The 22557-nt window shown below is 52.3% G+C and overlaps 1 protein-coding gene across 1 annotated transcript in view; it reads right to left on the minus strand.

Annotated features, from left to right (window-relative positions):
• Cdh23 (cadherin related 23) overlaps positions 1-22557 on the minus strand; it is a 368288-nt gene that overhangs the window by 103985 nt on the left and 241746 nt on the right. Inside the window, exons 16-23 of the mRNA XM_087898136.1 lie at positions 21567-21672; positions 20846-20973; positions 14949-15021; positions 13254-13370; positions 7693-7805; positions 6395-6502; positions 635-824; positions 159-304 (exon numbers count right to left, since the gene is read on the minus strand). Of these exons, the coding sequence (XP_087754262.1) occupies positions 159-304; positions 635-824; positions 6395-6502; positions 7693-7805; positions 13254-13370; positions 14949-15021; positions 20846-20973; positions 21567-21672 (981 nt within the window). The remainder of the gene's footprint in view (positions 1-158; positions 305-634; positions 825-6394; positions 6503-7692; positions 7806-13253; positions 13371-14948; positions 15022-20845; positions 20974-21566; positions 21673-22557) is intronic.

A 22557-nucleotide genomic window follows, 5' to 3' on the forward strand; every position in this document is an offset into this window, starting at 1 on the left:
GGGGCCTCCCAGACCACCTCAGCACCAGCTGTCCCAGGCTGCTTGGCTTACATACTGCTGGGGGTCTTGATTGGTATCCCTTGCCCTGATAAAAAAAATGCTTAGCATGGAGCACACAGGGACTCGTGGCCCACAGGGGCTGAGGGAGCAACACTTACTTGGTAGACAGAGACCCCTGCTGGGGTGCCCTCCAGAACCTCAGCTACAAAAGGCAGGTTCTGGAAGGTGGGGTCATTGTCATTGAGATCCAAGAGGTTCACAAAGACCGTGGCACTGCTAGTGGCCTTCAGAGGGGGTCTGCCACCTGGAAGGACAAGGAGGAAGGAGGCAGGGACGGGAAGATGGGGGTAAGAGAAAAATGATGAAGGAAGGGAGGCATATACAGATCCCCCTCCTGTCCCAAATGTCCCTGTAAGGATGAGTTTGAGTCATGTGTCCCTTCCCAATCCCGCCCTACTGCAGGGTGCCATGGGGGCGGTCACATCTGGGATGTATACACCATTTTATTCTTAGTGGTGAGATAACCCTCCTGAGTGGGCTCCAGGACCCCAAGGACCACCCATGGGGGCATCCCCAAAGGTCAAGAGCCTCTGTCTATGGGGGAGCTCAGAGGTGGTGGTGTAGGAGTCCGTACAGTCGGTGACAGAGACAATGATCTTGCGCATGAGCTCAGCTTCCACGGGGTCGGGGTTCTCGCGGTCCAGCATGACGTGGGTGGTACGGATCTTGCCCGTGGTGCTGTTCAGACTATAGAACTTATTGGGGGGCTGGATGCTGTACACCAGGGTGCCATTCTCCCCCAGATCTGGGTCCACAGCCACCACCTGCCCAGGAAGGAAGAGACCTTTTACTGAGTTACATTCAAGTCCCTGGCCCAGGTCTAGGAGCAGGAAGTGGGCTCTCTTGTCAGGAACAGGAAGTGGGAGGGGCATGAGATATATCAGTATCAAAATCTGGGTTCTCTGGCATCTTCACCCATCAGTCAACTATATGGAAGCCCCCTTCTTATTCAAGTCTGGCTGCCCCATGTATAAAAGTGGGAGGGAGGCTGGGGGTGTGGTTCAGTTGGTAGAGTGCCTGTCTACTGTGTATGCAGCCCTGGCTGGGTTCCATCCTCAGTACCACATACACTGACGATGGTGGTACCCACCGATTTCCTAGGACTCAGAAGTTGGAAGCAGGGGGATCAGAAGTTCTAGGCTTGGGATCAGGGAAAGGCTGGCAACCTTTGTTGAGCTTTGCAGAGGATTTGAGTTGTGGAATCTGGGTCTGTTATCACAAGGCCCTTTCTCTCTCCCCCTCTGGCACTCCTGATGGTGGAGGATTTGAAAAGCACTGGGCCTCTGTGACACCAAGGCCTGGGCAGGGAGCCACTAGCTGAGTCCCAGTTTGAAGGGAAAAACAGCCTAGAGATGCATGGGCCAGACTCAAGGTCACATAGCACCAGCTTTGGGGTAACCTTGTTCCCACTCTGGGGGTCTCCCACAGTCCCAAGACAGCAGTGGCTCTCACCCCTCAATCCACCATCCCTCTGTGTTGCAGAACCATGACGACATCAGAGGTGGACAGGATCGTAGTGGAGTGGGGGTGGGGAGGGAGGAAGGATGGTTGTAGTCCCAGGGGCTGCATCAGGACAATGTCATTAACTTCACGACACGGGGGGCAATGATAGCTAGGGCTGGACAGCTCCTCTGTCTCACTTGGTGTGAGCTTTTATGCTCTGGCAGCAGAATTTGTCCCTGCTCTGGCTTAATCCCCAGCTGAGGTGTCTCTGGGGTCACTAGACCAGAACAGATAGATATCTGGTCAGGGGCTCCACATGTCACCATCTCTGGGAGGCAGGGAGAGAAGCTTACAGGGCAGTTCCCTTTCCAGAGAGACCCTCTTCAGCATTGGCATCTCACACCAGACTCACCTCACCCTGCACTCTCCCCAGCCTTGTAGTAGCAGAGGGGTGACAAGGGGTCCCCACCTTCCTGTCCTTGATTCTTTCACTGTCTTGTGACCATACCACCTCCTGTCTCCAACCTCCATAATGGCACTCCTCCATCTTGTTTTACAGGGGACAGTTCATTCCAGGCATAATCCAAGCCAGGCTGCATGGAGTTACCGAGAGACAGGGAAAGCATGGGTCCTTGTGTTTGTGTGTGTCTCTACAGTTACAGGAGGGACAGGCCTCTTTATCCCTGCTTCCTTTATCCCTCGGTTTCCCCAGACTTGGAGCCAAAACAACCCATCCCAGGTCAGAATGTGAGGCCAGTTTCATAGTGAGGAAGACACTCCCCTGCTGAGGATGTCCAGGTGGCTGCCCCATGCCCTAGTTGAGCCTTGGCTTCTCAGCCACTCTTTGGTCACAGGGTAGGTAGGGGGCCTTGGGAGAGGGCAGAGGCTAAGACCCTGCCTGGAGGCTCCCACTGGGCAAGCCCGTGGGCTCCCGCCACTTCCCCTCATTTATTTCCCATTCCACGCTCGTCATTTTTCTCTCACCTGACGGGGAATAATTCTCTCCCTCCCTCTTCTTTATTTTGCTGGAGGGCGTTGGAAGGCTCTAAATCAATGCCCATCAGCAGGTCCTTGAAGGAGGCCACAGAGGCAGCGGGGAGAGTGGGACCCAAGCTCATTGCAGGGGAGGGGAAGACGAGAGAGGCATCTAACTTATAGTGTGTGCATCAGGAAGACCCTGGGAGCCCACATGTCCGGCATACTGAGGCCCAGAGAGGCACACACTCTGTGGGCTCCGAGGGCACTGAGCAAAGGAACACACGGGCACAAGTTCATCTGCCACGGACTCTGAAAAATCCTTAGTTTTCATCATATTGGGCTTCTGGAGCCATGGCTGGTGCTTATGCTAGAGTGGCCCTTGAGAGGGTCCCAGGCCACCAGCAGAGTCTCCAGATGAGGAAGAACCAGCCCAGGCAGAGCTGGAGGGTGAATGAGGATGAGGCAAACCTTGCCAACCCAGTGACTGAGCACAGCTTCAAACAGCAAGTACCTGAGATCTACTGCTTAGCTACGGTCTGCCTCACTGCTCCACAGTGACCCTGACCAGGAGATTTCGGGGAGAGGCAACTGCTGAGAGTGGCAGCTGCCAGGTCCTAGAGCTCCCGGCACCCTGACTAATCACAACCTGCCACTGGGGGCTGGGGTGATGGCCCGGCAGGCAAAGCAGTCACCACTCAAGCCTGATGACCCAAATTCAGATACTCAGATAAACCCACATAAACGTTGGAAGCCAAAGCTTGTGATGCCAGCACTCTCGGGGCAAGATGGAGGTGGAGACAGGAGATCCCTGGAATCCTGTGGGCCAGGAAAGCCTGGAGGATGCAGTGTGGATGACAGAAGACCCTGACTCAAACGAAGTGAGATGCGAGGTCTGACAGCTGCATGGTCCTCTGATCTCAGCATGTATGCCCACACTCACATACAGAGACACACGCCACACGTATGCACAACACAAATGCATACCCCACAGGATCTGCGCACAGCAATCTCAAGTGGAGACTCTTACTAGCCCCACTGTCTAGGTAATGGGAGTGGACACAGAGAGCGACAGTCACTTGTTTAAGATGAGCTGACAACTGGTATTGCTGGGATTAGAACCCAGATCCTTTGGTACCAGAGCCTGCCCAGTTAGGAAGCTAGTGTCTTCCTTATAAGCAGGTAACTTAACAGATAAGCCTAGACTATGGAACTTCTCAGAAGGAACCACTTTGGAGGGGGCAGGGCACAGTTAGCCTTCCTCATAGGTGGCATGTTAAGTTGGGACAGAGAGAGGGGGCAGGTGTAGCAGAGGTCAGGAAACAGAGCCTTGTGGGAGGGCTGTGCCAGTGTTCAGCCAGGGAGAGGTAAGTGTGTAGGAAACAGAAAGGTCAGGGTGTGTGCACATGCATGTGCGTGTGTGCACTCACACATGTGCATGTGTATATGCACTTATGCAAATATGTATGTTAATATACGGGAACGCAGAAGTATGTATGTGCATGTGGGTACGTGTGTTTTTGTTAGTGCATGTGTGTGCACATGTATGTGCATGCATGTGGTGAGTGTCAGGAGGTAGGTCAAAAGGCAGGCCAGTCCCACTGGTATCACCTCCTCCTCTTTGCTACCTGGTTCCTTTGTCAACCATTTTCTCATACAGTCACCTTTCTTCTGCCTAGCCACAGCCCTGTCTGACCTGGGCTGCAGGAGATCCAAGGCCCTGGGGCCTCCCTAAAGGAATTTCAGGGCACTCACAGGCATGCTTCAGGGGTACAAAACTTAAAGAATTGCTATGGTGATTTCCTCTTGAAATGACTCTTTATGACCAACCTGAGTAACGTATAAGCTACTTGATTTCTTGGCACGCATCATATACAGCTGGGCATTCTACCAAGTCTGGAGCACTCTTAATTCTAGAGAATCTACCCTAGAATTCATCTTTCCATGTAATTAAATGTCTACAAACCCTACATTTCTTAATTATAAAAGCTGCATATTACATTTGGCAACTATTTAATATAACAAGTTTTTAATTTTGATTTTACTCTCTTCTTCCTGAGGACCTTGGGGCTGCATCTCTGTGTCTGTTATGTTGTCTGGGGGCATACACGTCTGTCTGTCTGTCTGTTCAAGGTAACCATGGACGATCCTGTAGGCTCCAGGTGCGCGTGTGTGCGCCTGTGTGTGTGTGTGTGTGTGTGTAGTGCGTGTGTGTAGGATATTTGTCCTGCTCTGTCATTCTTTGACATGTTCCCCTAAGACAGGGGTTTTTCACTGGAGTGAGAGCTAGGCTGATGGCCAGCAAGCTCCTGCAATTCCGTATCTAGCTGTCAGTGCTGGGGTTACAGGCATGTGAGTATAAAGTCACGCCCAGATTTTTATGAGTATTGGGATTTGAACTTGGGTCCTCACGCTCACAAAGCAGGAACTCTCACCACCAAGCCATCTCTCCAGCCTGACCTTCGTTTTTACACTGTGTAAGATGGGAGCCAGCGGTGAGTCTGAGCCGAGGGTGACGTGGGCCTAGCACAAAGCCCATGCTCACTGAAGGTTTCTGCAGTCCCCCCTAGAGCTACCTCCCCTCACTTGCCTCTCAATTTCCTTCAGGGGGAACTTCCCAGAAACACAAGGGCAGACAGGTGTTCAGAGGTGGGCTTTCCACAGCAATTCTTGAGATCCCAAATTGAGAACTCGGAGGTGGTTTCAAGTCAGTACCAGGGTGCCCACAAGGTGACAGCAGAGAGTGCCAGCGGGACCCAAGGCCCTAGAGGCCCTTGGGAGAACCCCAGTTAAAGGTTTCTAACTGTGGCCAGGACAGTCAGGCTTTGAAAACACATTCATTTATTCTAAACCACCTGCCCTGCCTTGCTGTATGCTACTCTCTGGGAGGGGACCTGATCTTGCTTACGGGGAAGCACTAGGCAGGTGATGACCACACTCCCCTACCCTCTTTGTCCGTCTCTCCAGTTTTCTGTCCTCTCCACGATAGACCTTGCCACTTCAGGATCTAGCTAGTAAGGAGTGTGAACACTGAAGAGTGAGCCAGGGCCCCAGGGCGCCTGTGTGTAGGTGAGGTAGGTTCTCAGAACCTGATGAGAAGGTTACTGACCCTGCCCCAGTCTACCCGACTCTCCAGTTCTTCAGGACCTGGGCCTCTGTCAGGTATCCTATGAGCCCACAGAAGGACAGGGGCTGGGTCAGGTAGTTTCTAAGTCCTTATTGAAAAACCTTCAGGCTTGAGTTCAAGTCCCGGTGCCATCTCTTACTAGCTCCAGGGCCTTGAGCTCTGAGTCCTGCTGCCAGGGGAGGGTATCACAAAGATGAGAGAGAATTCACGAGGCACCCTTGGGGTCGTGTAGGACGGGGCAGGTGTTCAATCAACAGAACTACCGAGAGCCATCAGAATTCATGTCCGATGAAGGATTGGCTGGGTGGCAGCTGGTTAGACATTTGGGGAGCAGCCTTCCTAGATGAGGTTAAATGGGGTTCAGAGGTGGAGGGAAGTGAATCTGAGTGTTGGGTAGAGCAAGCAGGGGGTGTGGGGGGGAGCAATAGGCTCTGTTGGTCTTCAGCTGTTCTTGCAAACCAGATTCTATTCTGGGGCCCAGCGTCTCTCACTATGTTACCTTTTCCTACTTTAAGTCATGTGCTGAACACAGCAGCTATACACAGGACAGACAGGTGAATGCCTAGCATCCTCTGTCAGAGGATCTCCGGGGTGAGCATCAACCCCCTGCTAAGGCAGCCCCGGTAGCTGACAAGGGTCATAGCTAACTAGGCCAATGACTGCAGCGACTCGATAGTAAAGGACATGGGCTGGCTCAGAATGAAACCCCAAGCTCAGGAGTCCCCGTGGCAGGCCAGGGGATCACGGTAGGAATGCGTCCATCCTGGTGCATGCTGAGTCTCTCCTTACCGTGGTCACGTCAGAGTCCGGAGGGGTCATCTCCACCAGGTTGATGTAGTAGGGGGCATCCTTCCAGGTAGGGTGGTTGTCATTGATGTCCAGGAGGGTGACGTTCACCTGTGGGCCACAAGGAGTGTTGTATTGTGGTCCGCTGAGGCCAATGAGGGCAAGGGCAGGATTTGGGCACTCAAGGGTCTTAGTTCTAACAGCTCTGCCATTCCGGGTGTTTCAAGGAGAGCCTAGATTGTCAGGGACAAAGTGGACCTAGGTCCCTGCCTGAGGAGGAGGCTTAGGTGCTGTCCCACGATGGGGCAGAGAATGAATGTGGTGTCTGTTGTGACCCAGGCTTCTCTCACCTACCTGGTCTCAGTGAAGGTGACACCCAGGTGGGGATCTGAGAGAATCCCTTGAGCCCCCCAGTCTCAGCCACACACCAAGGGATTTCTGTGCTCATGTGCCACCAGTAAATTATGTACGGGCTGGACTAGGATTCCTATGAGCAGGGCTGGCCTCTATAGGGGTGCCCATGGCAGGGCTTGCTGGAACAGCTCCAACCAAGTGATGCCAACTCCAGCCCAGATCCTCTGGCCTGGCAAGAATGGGGCAGCTTCCCAGTGTGGGTGAGGACCATGGGGGCAAGGTGAAGAGAGGGGCTTCCAGGACGAGCCCAAGGCAGGCATGAGGAAGGGGGAGAGACGTAACTAGAGCAATGGGTCACCACTGCCATTCTTCCTCTCCTAGGGCCCCCCTGTGCCCCTCACTTTCTCCATCACCCCTTCTGCCACCAGGAACTTACTTAGCCCCCCAACCCCCTGCCAAATTTCTCCCTCCTCCTTGAGGCTCCTTTGTAGTGTAGAGGCCTTGATGGGCTTCTGGGCCTCCCCCGAGGGCTAGTGAGCGGCATGGAGACTCAGCTTTGCTTCTCAGTATTACAGGTGTTTAGATGGGGTGATGGCTAGTCCCCAGGGGACCCTGAAGGACCCTGGTTTCTGAGCTGGCTGGCTCTTCCTAGCAGGAATTGTAGATTCTGCTTAGATGCTCTGGAGAACAGGAGAGGATTCTGGGACCCATGTCCTCTGCTCTTGCCCAGTTGGGGCTTTGGGGTGGAGTGGACGTATTATTCTCTTGTGCCCTCCTGGGTGTCTTGTGTCCTGGTGGCAAGGCCTCTCTTTGCTATGGCTGTTCTTCACAGCTGCCATCTCTCAGTGCCTTGCTCTGTTCAGGACATGGCATGCAGAGGCCTGATGAGGCAGCCTGAAGGCGAGCAGCGAGGAAGGCCCTGGTCAGCAGGGGTGGGAAGTACTCACGGTGGCGATGCCGGTTTTCTGGTTGTGGCCCACACCCCCATCCACGGCCCGCACAATGAGGATGTATTCAGATTTGGTCTCTCGGTCCAGCAGAGATGTGGTGGTGATTTCTCCTGTCAGACAGAGAGGGAGATGAGTGGTGTGTAGGTGTGGGTGGTGGGGGGTTGGGGGACAGAGAGAAGAAAGGAGACATGGAGATACACTTGCAAGCTGCAGCTGGCCACAGTTACGGCGGCCATAGCCTTTGCAACTGCAGTGGGCCCCTCTGTGGGCTTGAGAGGACAGAACACTTATGTTCTAGAGGGGACCCAAGAGCTGGGCAACAGTACCCCATTATGGGGCAACTCTGCAGGTGTGGGGCAGGGGCTCATAGAGTAGGAGCCGCGGACCCATTCACTGAACACCTGTGCCTTAGATTTGACGTTATTTTTTTCTGGCTTTATCAGCTCAGTCTCATCACTTCAGTCCCCAGCGCCTCAGTTTCCACACCTGCCCGGAAGGAAACCTATGACAGGACAATTTTACAGCAGGGCCGTCGTGGCGGTCATTTAGTCAGTGTCATGAAAACCCCAGAAGAGCTCCAGGCTCTATCTAAGGGAGAAAGCCACAGGGACCAGTGGCAGGAGGGAGACGCCTGGGCTGGAGGTCACACGTGGTTTAGCCCGTGGCTCAAACAGGAGTGGGCATGCAAACCTACTGTGTGCGAGCCAACAGGGTTCTGAGTTAACAGTCATGATAGACTTTCCCAGTTACCCCAGCCGTGGTCTAATAATATCATCTGTACTTTTTATAGTGTGCAAACAAGTTATTAACAGACACATTCAAAATAAACCACAGCTTCGGTCAGTTGCTCTTGGGCTTTCTTTGGTATCACTGGGACACCGATGTCACCTTGCTAGTCTTTGATTTTCTTTTGGTGTGTATGTACGTATGTGTGTGTACGTACATATGCGTGTGTTCTCATGACAATACTAGGTGACAGCCTTGAATGCTGCATCCCCGGAGCCGTCCACCTTGGTTTTAGAAGCAGGATCTCCCACGGAGACACGGGACTAACTGATTAGACTAGGCTGGGTGGCTAGTGATCCCCGAGGATCCATTTGTCTCTGTCCCCCCAGCGCTGGGATGACAGGCACATGCCACCATGCCTGGCATTTTTATGTCAGTTCTGGGAATTGAACTCAGGTCCTTACGCTGTGTGACAAGCACTTGAACCAACTGAGCCTTCTATCTCCCAGCTCGTTGGTAATCATATACTAGCAAGTGTTTGACAAATAGCTCCCCAAAGAAAACAGAAGCCACTTATTGATTTCAGTGGTATAAATGCTCCCCCCAGGGCCATACCAAGTCACTGAGTCCATGGCCTTGACTATGGCACAGATCCGAGTACATCACTAGGACCTGGCCATGCCCAAGCCCACAGTGCTGCAGGGGATGGCATCTGCTTTGAGAACAAAGACCCAGATTTGAATTCTCTTAGAGCCTTCAAGGGATGGGTATCCCTGGGGAGGAGAATGAACCTCTTCGAGACTCAGTTTCTTTCTCATCGGTCAGAAGGCGCTCAAATGCCTTCCAGTCAGAGCTGTTGCAAAGACAAAGGGCAGGGCTAGGGAACGGCTTCACGGGTAAAGTAACTGCAGCACAAGCCTGGCAGCCCGGGTTTAATCCCCAGGACCCATGTTAACGCCTGGCATGGCAGCATGTCTTTGGGACCCCAAAGCTTTGGGGAAGGCAGAGACAGGAGGATCCCTGGAGCTCACTGGACAGTCAGGGTGGCTGAATCAATGAGCTCCAGGTTCCCAGGTTCAGTGAGGGACCCTGGCTCAAAAGGAACTAGAGGCGAAACTCCCACTGTTCAGAAACTGATCATTTCCTTCCCGTAGACCAGTGGTTCTCAACCTTCCTGATGCTGCGACCCTTTAATACGGTTCCTCAGGTTGTGGTGACCCCAACCATGAAATTATTTAGTTGCTACTTCATAACTAATTTTGCTACTGCTATGAATTGTAATGTAGATATCTGATATGGAGAGTTTCTAATACTCGACCTCCGAAGGGGCCACGACCCACAGGTTGAGAACTGATGCAGTAGACTGAAAGAGTTTCCCAAGGCAGGCAGGGACTTATGTGACAACATCCTTTTGTTCCTATTGTCTGAGCTGTGTGACATGGGGCAAGCCACTTAACATCTCTGTGCTTGGTTTCCTTCTATCATAAAACAAGGGCATTGGGAGAGCTGGTTCCCCAAGGCCCCCTTCACACTGCTATTTCCCTCCCTGACATAGTTACCTGTCCTGGGTTGAGCAGGGAGCCAGGGTTGGAGGACAAGGCAATGAAGGTGCCATAGCCAGAGACCATAGACTGGCTAAGGTCTGCTAAGGGAGCCACGCTCCTCACTGGGAGGTATCAATCAATGAATGGGTAGGGCTAGGAACAATTTAATCTGTACAAAGTTTTAAACATGAACTTGTATTCATGATAGATGGCCTTTCACATCTGGGAAATTAGATTCAATTAAGGCCACCACTGTGCAGCAGGCCTGGCTAAAACGACCAAGAACCTCAGGGGAAAACGTTCCCACCTTTGGGTGGAACATACGCTAAGGCAGCAGAAAATGTCAGGGTCCTCACTGTAGGCCCTAGGGTGGAGCTGGAGTCTCCAACCTGCCGTGGGTTGCGGATGGGTGGCAAGATATAGTTCAAATACAGCTCTATGGGCCCCAAAAGTTAACATTTGAGCTCTGGGGTCAGCTGGTCAAGCACTGAGAGACCTCAGTCAAATTTTTAGCTAGGCTCTGCCTCAATTCCCTCATCTGGAAAATTTGGGGGTGAGGCTGGAAGAGAAATAAGCTCGTGCTGGACAGTTGGTTAATAAATGGTGCTGAACACAATCCTAGAGAATCTAGACAACAATGAGGCCCCTAAGAGAGACATACATGGATCTAATCTACATGGGAAGTAGAAAAAGACAAGATCTCCTGAGTAAATTGGGAGCATGGGGATCATGGGAGTGGGTAGAAGGGAATGGGAGAGGAAGGGAGGGGAGCAGAGGAAAATGTATAGCTCAATAAAATAAAAAAAAATAAATGGTGCTGAAGTACTATCTGTAGGTTCCATATCTGCAGATTAAACTCTCTGTGGATCAAAAGTACTTTAAAAATCACGTCTGGATCAAGCATGTAGGGTCTCTTTTTTCTTGTCACTATTCCTCACACAATATGGTGTCATGGTTTGCTTGTCTGTTTATTTTGTGAGATGGAGGCCTCCTGTGGCTAGGGTGGCTTGCTATGAAGCTGAGGATGACTTGGAACTCTGACCTTCCTGCCTCTACCTCCTGAGTGCTAGATTACAGGCCTGTGCCACTCCATCTGGAACGGAATCCATGGCTTCATGTGTAGTAGGCAGGCACTCTGCCAACTGAGGTATCTCTAGGTCTGGGACAGGTGTGTGTGAGTATGTGTGTGTGTGTGTGTGTGTGAGTGAGTGTGTGTGTGAGTGTGTGTGTGAGTGTGTGTGTGTGAGTGTGTGTGTGTGAGTGTGTGTGTGAGTGTGTGTGTGAGTGAGTTGTGTGTGAGTGAGTGAGTGTGTGTGTGAGTGTGTGTGTGTGTGAGTGTGTGTGTGAGTGAGTGTGTGTGAGAGTGAGTGTGTGTGAGTGTGTGCGAGTGTGTGAGTGAGTGTGTGTGAGTGTGTGAGTGTGTGTGTGACTGAGTGAGTGTGTGTGTGTGTGTGAGTGAGTGTGTGTGAGTGTGCGTGTGTGTGTGTGTGTGTGTGAGTGAGTGTGCAGTTGTGCGTGTCCCACAGCAAACTTGTGGAGAGAGCAACTTTGGGTGTCGGTCCTGACTTGCCACCTTGTTTGAGACAAGGTCTCTAGTTTGCCGCTGTGTAGCCCAGGCTGGCTCGTCCGGTCTTTGCCTACAATCCCCAAGCAGGAACACTAAGCTTACAGACACATGTTACTGCATCTGGCTCTTTGTGGGTTCTGGGGATGTGAACCTACATTCTCACATGGCCCAGCAAGTGCTTTACCATGATGACATTGCTCCAGCCCTGTGCTGGCTTTTTACATAGCACGTAGTGTTTTTAGTGATTGAGATGACTTAAGGGTGCTGAGGGTATGTGTGGGCTGTCTGCAAACCCTGTACCATTTTTCCCTGAGGGAGGGCAACACTTTGCTGTCCCTGGGATTCGTGAAACCCACCCTGTGCAGATTCTGAAGTGTGACTGTTGCTTCTAGAAATGTAGTTTGCCAAGGAGGACACTCTGAGAGTAGGAGGAAGGCCCAGGAGAAAGGAAAGACTCATGTGACTCCTATCCTTGTCCTTGTACATAGCAACACCAGCCATCTGCTCCCAGAGCTTTGAGAAGAAGGGCACAGAGGAGTTTAAGGCCAACCTTGATCGAGGAATCATGGACAACAGAAGGTTCTGCTGGGCTACTGACTACCTGTGGCAGGGATGGCAATGTCCCTGGAGTTCTTGCTCCATACCCAAGGTAACCTGTTGCTGAGTGGGGACCACTAGGCAGGGACTCTGCTCCCAAGCTTTCTAGCAGTGAGGTAGCACCTGCCTGCTTGTGTGTGAGGAGGACAGATTCACCTTCAGGGCCTTGCCCGTCTGATTCACCTTGTACAATGTCCCTCGTATGCTTTCTCCTTGTTCAGTGAACTTGGAGCCACAATATGGAAAGAACCTGGGTTTAGAATTGCCATGTGAAAGGCTATTCACTGAACATCAACCTGCAATGTGGTATGTTCCCACTTGTTCTGAATCCCTGTAAGTCTGGGATAAACCTGTTGGCATCTAGAGTTCCCATAAACTTACAGAAATGAGCCCCTAGGAGAAAGGGATCTGCATGCCCATGCAGCTGACTTGGACCCCAAGATGACCACACTTTATTCTTCCTACATTCTAGCATTGAGTTCAGCACCTTCCAAATGAGTACCAGGGGCCCCCAGTTCTCCCTAGGCATGGCTGAACAGCCTGGGCTCTTGTCTTTTTCACCTACTTCCCTTCTGAGCTTCAAGGAGGAGAGGAAGTTAGAGAGAGCTGTACAAAACGTCTTAGAAAGAGTTACACAGGATGAACAGGGAGCTACAGAAGGGAGCCCCATGTGAATATACAACAGAAAATAACAGCATGGACTTTGTCCTGTACTTATACAGGCTGATTTTAGGTGTGCTCATTGTACTATCTAGTGCACACAACAGCTCAAAGGCCACACTGGACTGTATGAAGAGGAGCCTAGATTTAAGACCCAAGTGGGCAGCCAATACAGAGGATACTTGGGGATAGCACATGCCCCTGAAGAGTGGCATGTGTCAGCTATTTGGAAAACAAACAACTCTAGACACTCTTTACTCTTGCGAGGCAAGGTTTGGTGGACATGTTTGTGGTGAGAATGCTTCAGGGAAGATGGGTGATTAACACCAAAGTGAATATTTCAGAGGTAAAAATCAAAACCCAGTTGCTCTTAGCAACATGAGAAGAGACTATGGTCCCTGACTGGCCCAGGAAGGGCAGCCTGGCAGCACAGAGCAGCAGGTCTGGGGGTTGGGGATGCTCACCAGAGCGGGCATTGATGCGGAACTGCGAGGACCCTTCCAGTGAGTAGATGATGGATTCCTGCCCGTACTCCCGTGAGCGGTCCAGGTCCGTGGCATTTAGGAACAGCACTGTGGCTCCTATAGGAAGACAAAGAGGTGGGAGGTTGCTCTTCTGACCCCCAAACCCAGGAGTCACATCCCAGACCCTCTAGTGGCCAAGCCTCAAGGAACTGGAGAGCATGACAGATCGGGTGTCCCAGGGCTGAGTGGACTCAGGTCTCCACAGAGGTGAGATGGGTCTGGGATAGGGTCCTCTCCTCCCTGACACATGGCCCAGCCTCCAACAGCTCAAGCTGCCTCCTGACCTTGCCCGGCTGTCCTGTGGATGAAACCCACCCAGATCCACCAGCTTACAAAGAAACCAAGTGCCCAATTAAATTATTCTACATTTACTATAACCAATTGTGATCCTTTTTAAAAAATCTTATTCATAGCAGAATTTATACAAGACTTTATTTTCTTGTTAATGTCCAGTGAAGGCCTTTGCCTTTCACTTCCTTTCCATCTACTGAGGATCCTGGGTTTAGAGAGAGGTTGACTATACCCGCAGTCCTGTACAGACCCCACAGGTGACCTGTCCTAAGGGTATGCTCACCTAGGCTTTGGGATGCAGCACCCTCCTGCTCTTGGGAGCAGTCAGAGGTTGGGTAAAAACTCTGTGGCCCCCAGAGTCCCTCAACCACTTTCTCTGCAGATAATCCAACTGGGGTCTACCAGTGGGGCTTCTGAGAAGGCTCCCTGAGAGAAGTATACAGGTGCCAGGTACTGGTGGCAGCTAGGAGGACTAGCAGTCTCCATGAAGAAGATGGATCAGTCAGGCCCCTCCCAGGAGGCCAGGCTTTCAAGTGTGCTCTTTGGTTCCAGGGACATAGAGTTAGGAAGAGAGTTGGTATCATATTCAAAGACCTTTGCCGAATGCCCAGGAGGATAGGGATTTATCCTCCTGGCCTTTAGCAGGGATAATCTTTAGGGGATGCTGGATACAGGAATGTGGGGTGGGCACAGCCTGCCACCCAGCTCACTCATCCTCAGGCACTAGAGAGCTACCTGGAGGTTCTGCTTAGATCCTGATACATGGAAAAGCAGCCCCAACTCCAGCGATATTGATTTTAACTGGCTCTAAGTTCAGCTGTCCTGGATACTCAGGACATCCTCTCCTCTACATCGCTGCTCAGAAATCTCTGTGGTATGCATGTCCCTTGAGGAGAGCACACTTGGAGGGGAAGGAGAAGCTGTCAGCCTGCCCCAAGGAAAGGAACCCACACATGGAGCTTGTGGCGCTGGCTCAAGCTGGGTCTTCCATTCTTGGGCTTATATAGAAAATCCTTCAAGGCCACCCTTCAAAATCACCCCACCAAAAGTCATGGCTCCTGGGACCTGCCTCATGGTACCAAGTTTCTGAACTCAGATTCTTTCATCAAGACTGTATAATTAATCATCTGTTATTCTCGTCCCACTGAGCTGGCGGCAGGTGAACACGACCCAGTGCCCAATGGAGGCTCTGCACATAGGAGTAGCGATAACCACACGTCCCCAAAGACAGCCCTGATTTGTCATAGAGGCCTGGGAAGTTGACAAGGCTGTAGGTCTCGCAAACGCCTGTCCCAAGGCTGCTGCCGCCTGTTTACGGGCTTTCCGCCCTGGCCCCAGCTGTACCTGCCATGATGTTCTCCACCACAGAAACGAAGTAGGCAGGTTTGCTGAAGGTAGGGGGGTTGTCATTCTCATCCTGGAAGGGAAGCCCACAGATCAATCAGTGTGTCTCGGAGGTACCTGGCCAACTGCCGAAAGTAGGAACCAAGGGGTCTGTTTGGCCCTGTGGGCCTCTGGCCTCTATGTATCACCAGTGGCTAGGTATTGCGAAGGCCAGCAGTCCCTCTGGCAGGTCATGCTGAAGGAAATAGGACAGTCATTGGCGAAGCATGCAAGGGTTGAGAAGGAATAGTATGGGATCCAGAGACAGGTACTGAATAAGACAGCAGTCAGCTCGCCTTTCAACTGCGCTCCAAGCTTGCTCCCGAAGCCGAGTCCCCATGCTCCCATGCAGCGTCCACTTGACCCTCCCTCCCAGGTGAGTCAAGACTTAGACAAAGGGTCTAGAAACTCTGCTAAGATGAAGGGAAAGGGCTGGAGAGATGTCTCAGTGGTTAAGAGCACTGGCTGCTCTTCCAGAAAGCCCAGCTTCAATCCCAATATCAGAACTATCTATAACTTCGGTTCTAGTGAAGCTGATGCCTTTTCCTGGCCTCTGCAGGCACTAGGCACACATGTGGTACATAGACATTCACATAGGCAATACACCCATTCACATAAAAAAATTTTAAAATTAAAAAGTGAGGGGGAAAGGCACGTCTACACCAAAGACGCCAAAGTGTGCAGGGGTGGGCAGCGTTGAGGCTATTCCCAGAGTTGAGGCTCCAGCCCTGGACTGGCTGTAAATGCGGTTAGACAGACACCCCGATCACACATGAACACCGGTTTCTCACCCTCTGTCCCCACCTGGCCTGCAGCCTGGCACCTGCCAGTTCTGGAGCATGTCTTCCTCTGGCCCACCCTGCGGTGGCTAGGGATTGGGGGGGGGAGAAGCCTGGCTGCCGGGTTGGACCAGGTAGGGATGAGCCCTGCTGTGGTGGGAACCAGAGCCAGGTGCAGCCCACAGCTCCTTCACCAGCTCCCTAAACTCTTCTATCAGAGGAGCGAGCCTTCCTGCCTTTGAGACTCTCACCATAGCCAGCAACTTCTGCAATCGCTCACCAAGAATTCCTCCCAGTTGCCCTCTTCACTGAAGACTGTCTAGTTCCCTTGGCTCCATGCTTCCCTCCTCAGCTCAATAGAGCAGCGAGAAGCTCAGGAGCTGGCTGAGTGCCCCTCTCCCGCTCCACCCCCATGCAATGTTCAGTGGGTCCCACAACTAGATCCTCAGAGCCCAGGGAATGGGGAGGGAGGTGTGGGGACTCTTTCTGAACTCTTTTGCTACAGTTCCTTCTGCATGAGCAAGCCAGGGAGGGATGGGACAAAGCTGCCTGGCTCTCCTCTCCTTGGGACTATAGACAACCTCAGCCTGCTGCATGGTGAGTTTCCAGGATCGATGGGAACTCAATGTCTTCCCAAATCTGCCCACTATTCTGTCCTGCATACAGGTTTACTCACGTACCAAGGAACTGGGAGCCTCGAGGCTCTCCTGACACCCAATGTCCCCGCAGGCCACTTGGGACTCACCCAGGCTCCTGGAGTGGGCTCAAGTGCTCTGGGTGCACAATACTCTGGGTGCACTTCTGCTCGGCTGCATTAAGCAATGCCGAGAATGTCAGCGACAGAGCACAAGGCAGAAACTTATTAGCGGTGATATTTCCCCGGATTCTGGCGCTGCACTCGCTATTAGTTCTAATTCAGTGGCTCCCTCTATAAAAGCTTATTGTCCCCTAATGGGAAATCTACAAACCGAGTTTGACTTCTTTATTAAAAACCAACAAGCAGCGGACGAGAAGGAATCACCTGGCTCCTCTCACCTGCCCCTCCTTGCCCAAGCCTGAAGGTGTTCCATCGCCTCTCCCCACGCCAGCCTGCGTGGGAAGACCTCCACCAATTATTCAATGAAAGCTGTTTCTGTTATTTATTTTTTTTCAGGCCAGAGAAAATCCTTTGGGCCAAGGGAGGAGGCAGCTTAGCAGAGTGACAGCGACTTAAGAATTCACCCACGTGCAAAATCTAGCCGAAGGCGGTGACCTTTTCAAGTGTGGTCCTTAGACACGAGTGACTACGCTGTCCAAACGCCCTGCCTGGGAGCCGGAGCCCGTTCTCTCAGAGCCACGGGGGCACCTGTCTTTGCTGTCGGCTGCTCCCGCTGTCAGAGGGCTGGGGTAGACTTCAAGGGAAGTGCAGACCCCTGAGGGCTCTGCTGACAGTACCAGGGGGATGGGAAAGAGGGGGCCCTTCTGTTCAGCTGGGGCTCACTAGCTTGCCTAATGGAGAGTGATGGAGCTTGCCCTCACCCCAACATGGAGCGTCTCCTGCCTGGGATCGGGGCAGGAAGGCTGTTACTCAAACTTTCATTTCAGCATGGGAAAAGGTTAGCCCAGTTCTTGGCCTTCCATTTCCTGTTTGCTCTGGTCCCCAGGAGGGGCTGAGGCAAGAAGAGAAGAGGCCATGTCAGGTCTCTTCAATGAGTCTCAGACAGCAGAGTCGAGTCTGGGTTAGCCTGGCGATGCCTAGTGTGGCCCCTTAATAGGAAGCAGCAATAATCCACAGTCCACCCCAGCAGGGGGTCACAAGAGGGCAGAGTTTTGGCCCTCATCAGGACTACCAGGTGAGAATTGCACTTTGCTTACTCTATTTTGGTTTATTGAGATAGGGTATCAATTTATAGCCCAGGCTAGCCTGGAATCGACTCTGTAGCCCAGGCTGGTCTTGAACTCAGGACTACCCTCCTGTTTCAGCTTTTCAGGTTACAGGCATGAGTTCTAAGAACCACACTTCATTTGATAAGACACCGGGGTAGGGGTGGGGTCTCTGACTAGTACTGGGCTGAGTCACATGTGGGGGAGGATGCCTTAATCTCCCCAGCCTGTGACAAGGGAGAGAAAAAAATGTTGAGTCAGATGTTCCTCAGGTATGGGTTCAATTCCAGCTCGGTCACTGGTAAGCATAAGGAAACAGGGGCATTTCTCTACACTGACCTTGGCTTCCTTTGTCAAGGGCCTAGAAGAAACTGTGCGACAGAAAGCTCTGGGGCAGTTTAGTTTTCACTGGGTTGTGACTGTGCCTACCTCTTTAACCTGCCTTCCTAACCTCCCTTGTTCTAGTGAGTGTCAAATGTCAACCTGACAAAGCCTGGAGCCATCTGATGGAGTCTTGGTCAAGAGACTAGCCTGTGGTCACGTCAGAGGGACTGTCTTGATCCACGGTTGCTATGGAGATGGCCCAGCTGATTGTGGGTGACACCAACCCTAGGAAGGTGGGTTTGGGCTGTATAAAAAAGCTATCGAAGGCCTGGCAGTGGTGGCACACGCTTTTAGTCCCAGAACTTGTGAGGCAGAGAGATCCCTGTGAGACTGAAGTCAGCCTGGTCTACAGAGTGATTACCAGGAACGCCAGGACTGTTACATAGAGAAACCCTGTCTTGAATAACCAGAGAGAGAGAGAGAGAGAGAGAGAGAGAGAGAGAGAGAGAGAGAGAGAGAGAGAGAGAAAGCTACCTGAGCATGAACCTTAAGTGAGTCAGAGGACAAGCTAACACGCAGTGTGCACTCATAGTTTCTGCATAATTTCCTGCCTTGACTTCCTCTCAGTGATGGACTGTGACCTGGAAGTCTAAGTCAGATAAACCCTTTCCTCCCCAGGAAGGGTTCCTTTTGTTCACGGTGTTCTATCAAAGCAGCAGAATGGAACTAGGACACTCCCCCGCCACCCTTACCCCTCTTAGCTCCCTGTCCCAAAGCGTAGAGGGTCCTGCTCAGCATGTCCCTACTCTCCAGGGCAGGCTAGGCATGCTGCTGTTGGCAGGACAAGTGTCTGTGCTGTCATCTGTGACGATGGGCAACATGCCAGAGGCTGCCTGTGTGGTCTCAAGCCCATCTCGTGGTAACACAGAGACAGGCACCATGATTATCCCCATGTACAGATGAGAAAACTGATTGGCGAGAAGCCCAGAACACACAGTGGTAGTGGAGGCAGGTTCTAAGTCAGTAACCCCAGAAAGAGCTGTGTTCCTCCGTCATTCTACGTCACTTGGGGATGTGGCCCCAGTATCTGTCACTCCTTTCCTTTCCCCAGGCTTCATGTGCCTCAGATGCAGACAGAATGCACAGCAGGGGGTGGTGGGTGGGAGAGAAGCCTGGGTGGGTCAAAGGTCAACGTGGGTCAATGTGTGACTCTGAGGAGGGCCAGGTTGGTGATTATGGGGAAACCAAGGCCAGGCTGGGAGGCATGGGCGGGGTCAGGTCACGTGATGAGCACTAGATAGGGTCATCACTACTGGGGTACATTCTGGCTCTTTGGTGCTACTTTGTTGGGTTAAGACAGAAAGTTGTGGGTTCAAGATAAGCCAGTGTTATAGGATTCCCACGAGACCCCCGTTTCTCCTTTGCCATTCTCTGAGGTAAAATCCTGACCCTCTGAACGTCCCTGAGCTGTCCCTATCTCTGCATAGACCCCCTTCCCGATCACCCCAGCATCCTGCTCCCATGTGCCCACCCCTGGGAGCTTTCTCAAGCACCACTGAGAGTTCTCATCACCTCAACTCCACCCTGGTCTGTCAGGAAGTAACATCTCCTGTCCTGACGAGACTTGTCTGCTAGGAAGCTGGTCCCAGACTCAGGCTGATTAAAGGGCTGGTGTGAGGCTGCCTGGAGCTGGCTGTGCCAGGAAGGTCAGTTGCAAGCCAGCTGTGGGGAGCTTCCTGAGCTGGTGTTCCACGCACCCTCCCCCACCCGGTATGTCCCAGCTGATAGCTTGATTAAATTCTCCAGAGCGCTAGCAATCCCACCATGTTCGTTCACCCTCTGTTGCAAATAGGGAGGGGCTGGGCCAGTGTGTGCTCAGGTGTGTGTGTGGGGGTCCCAGGAGGAGAAGACCTGGGGGCCCTGCTGTCAGGCCATGCTGTGTCCCCAGCGTGGCCGGGGGAGCGGCACATGGCAAATGAGCCAGTGCGGAGATGGATTCGGGCACTGATAATTTCAGACAGGAAAGCGCTGAGGTGTGTTTGATATTCATGTCAGACAGGCAGCGAATTGCGCTCAGGCCCCTTTCTATATCCAGAGAACCAGACAGAGAGAGAGGAGGGATAAAGGAAGAGAGGGACAAAGAGGGACAGGGAAGAGGAACAGCGACCTTCCCATCATTCCTTTGGACTTCATGGAATGTGGCTTCTGAGGAAAGGGTCGTCCACCATCTCCCTCTTTGTCTCCCCAGCCTTGCTTTCCAGAGCGTATCACAAGGCTTCATGTGGAGCCAAAGCAGAGCCATTCATATCTCTCTCTGAGCTCCAAGGCCTTGGCCACACACGCAGGTGCCTTGGCAGCTGAAGCAATGGTACAATGTGCTGGGAGCAGGATTTAGGACAATTGCTGTTCTTCTTTTGATCTCTGGTCCCTTTAAGGGGCAAGCCACGCCCACTCCCAGCAACTTCTGACCTCTCGTTGCCATCTTTCTGTTCTTTCTGTTCCCTCTTTTGGCGTGTGCACACGTGTTTTCTGTCTTTCTCCCTTTTTCTGTTTCTGTCTTTCTTTCTCTTTTAAGTAATAAATGTTCAGCTTTATGTTCAGTCTTATGTCTATTTACTATGTCCTATAAGCCTTTTATCCGCCGTCTCCACCCACCCGCTTGGGTAACTCTACCGGCCGCATGGCAGCACCAGCCTGTCTGGGGTGAGCCACTGCTCTGCCACTCTGGCAGCCGTCTCTGCCTGGATTAGCGGCTGCGGTCACGCCAGCATTGGAATAAAAGTTGCAACCATGGGGACATAGCCCTTTCCCACCATGCAGAGGTGACGCCTCCACGAAACATTCACCACCCCTCATCCTGGAAATGTAAGGCCAGTGTCCCTGGATACTTACAAACACCTCAATGGTGACAGGAACGGTGCTGTAGAGAGGTGGGCTGCCAGCATCCTTCGCCATGACTGTTAGGTATATCAGCCCATTGGGTATCTGTTCGTAATCCAGTGGGCGGCTCACGCTGATCACTGGAACAGCAGGAACAAGGACCTTAGCAAGTAGAGTCCAGATGCCTGGGCGCAGAGCCTCCCTTGGGTACAGGCAGCATGGCGAATCTCCTGGACCTTCCTTGGTTTAGTGACTGCCAGCGCTAGGCTCTGTGCTGAGCATACCAACTGGTCACTATTGTGGTAACTAGGCAACTTTGCCATCATTCCTCTGGACATGGCTGCTGGGGAAGAGCCTGCCACCATTTCCCATTTCTTTCGATGGAGACTAGGCCCTCAATGAAGGCAAGGCTCCGGCCTGAGAAGGCTGGGAGGTAGCCACACAGACCTGCCCACAGGACAGGGAGGTTCATTCAACGTGCCTCCTCCATGGACTCTAGTCACCTCAGGCTTCCCACTGTACCTGCATGGTTGGCCATGGGCCTAACTAAGGTGCCGAGCAAGATTTGCTTGGTGTGCGCTAGCTCTTGGCTTTGGAGAGATATGACCTGTGGCCACATCCTACTCCAGCCACAGGGGCCCAGCAGCTTCCAGAAAAGTGCAGGGTGTATGGGAGTTGTAGGGTGCCCCCAACCCTCTTCCCAGCTGAACCCTCTACCCTGCCCCCTTCGCACCTCCATAGCCTTCATAGACGCTGATGTCAAAGTAGCTGCCGAAGGCGGACGCGTTGACGATGCTGTAGGTAATCTGGTTGTTGGGAGGGGAGTCTTCATCTGTTGCCTGGAAGGAATGGGGTAGACATGGCCCAGTGAGCTCACTAAAGATGTGGGGCCAGGACAGCATGGTGGAGAGGCAGCCCAGTTCCTCTTGGCTCTTCTTTGGATGGTGTAGCTCAGGTCACCTGCTGGCCCAGGACCCCAGGGACCTTCTTATTCCTCAAAAGGAACCCACTCTCTGGCTCTTGGCAAAACTCTGTTCCCTACACTTGTGGGCACACAGGTGGGCTGAAAAATGGAGATGACTCTTCCAGGGGATGCCTGGCATATCAATGTCCCATATTCTCTGTTCCAGCCCCAACACCTCAGGTCATAGATGTTCCCCCAGAGATAAGACTGCTATAATTGCTATTCAGTTTGTCCCCCAAAGTTCATGTGTTTGTTGATGGCTTGGTCCTCAGTGTGAGTTGTATTAAGAGGTAGTGGAACTTTTAAGGGGTAGGGTCTCGTGGGAGGTGGTTATGTCATTGGAGGTTCTGCCACCAGCATGGATTAATGTAGTTTTGAGGGACCCTGATCAAGATCAAGTTACTATAGGAAAGGAAAGCCTGACCTTGAGTCTGTCCTGTTTCCTAGCTAGTTGTGTGAGTTTCCTCGCCTGATCCACTCACAATGCTGTCTACAACACTGTGAGGGACCCAAGGGGCCCTAAGCCGAGGTCAAGTTGATGGGCACACACAGCACTTTGCTTTCTTTATAAAGTATGCAGCCTTGGCTACTGTGCTCCAGCAACAGAAAACAGGTCAAGACTGGGGTCCTAGGGTATCCTGTTAGTGACCTCATACCCACTGTAAGTTCTTATAATTACTGCTTGCAATTAGTCTGTCGGTCTTATGTGTGCAGGGCCCTCTGGCTCTTGAGTGCAGCAGCATGCCTGGCTTGGCGCACA

This window comes from Myodes glareolus, chromosome 18, assembly GCF_982192425.1.
Source record: "Myodes glareolus chromosome 18, mMyoGla1.1, whole genome shotgun sequence".
Taxonomy (NCBI): domain Eukaryota; kingdom Metazoa; phylum Chordata; class Mammalia; order Rodentia; family Cricetidae; genus Myodes; species Myodes glareolus.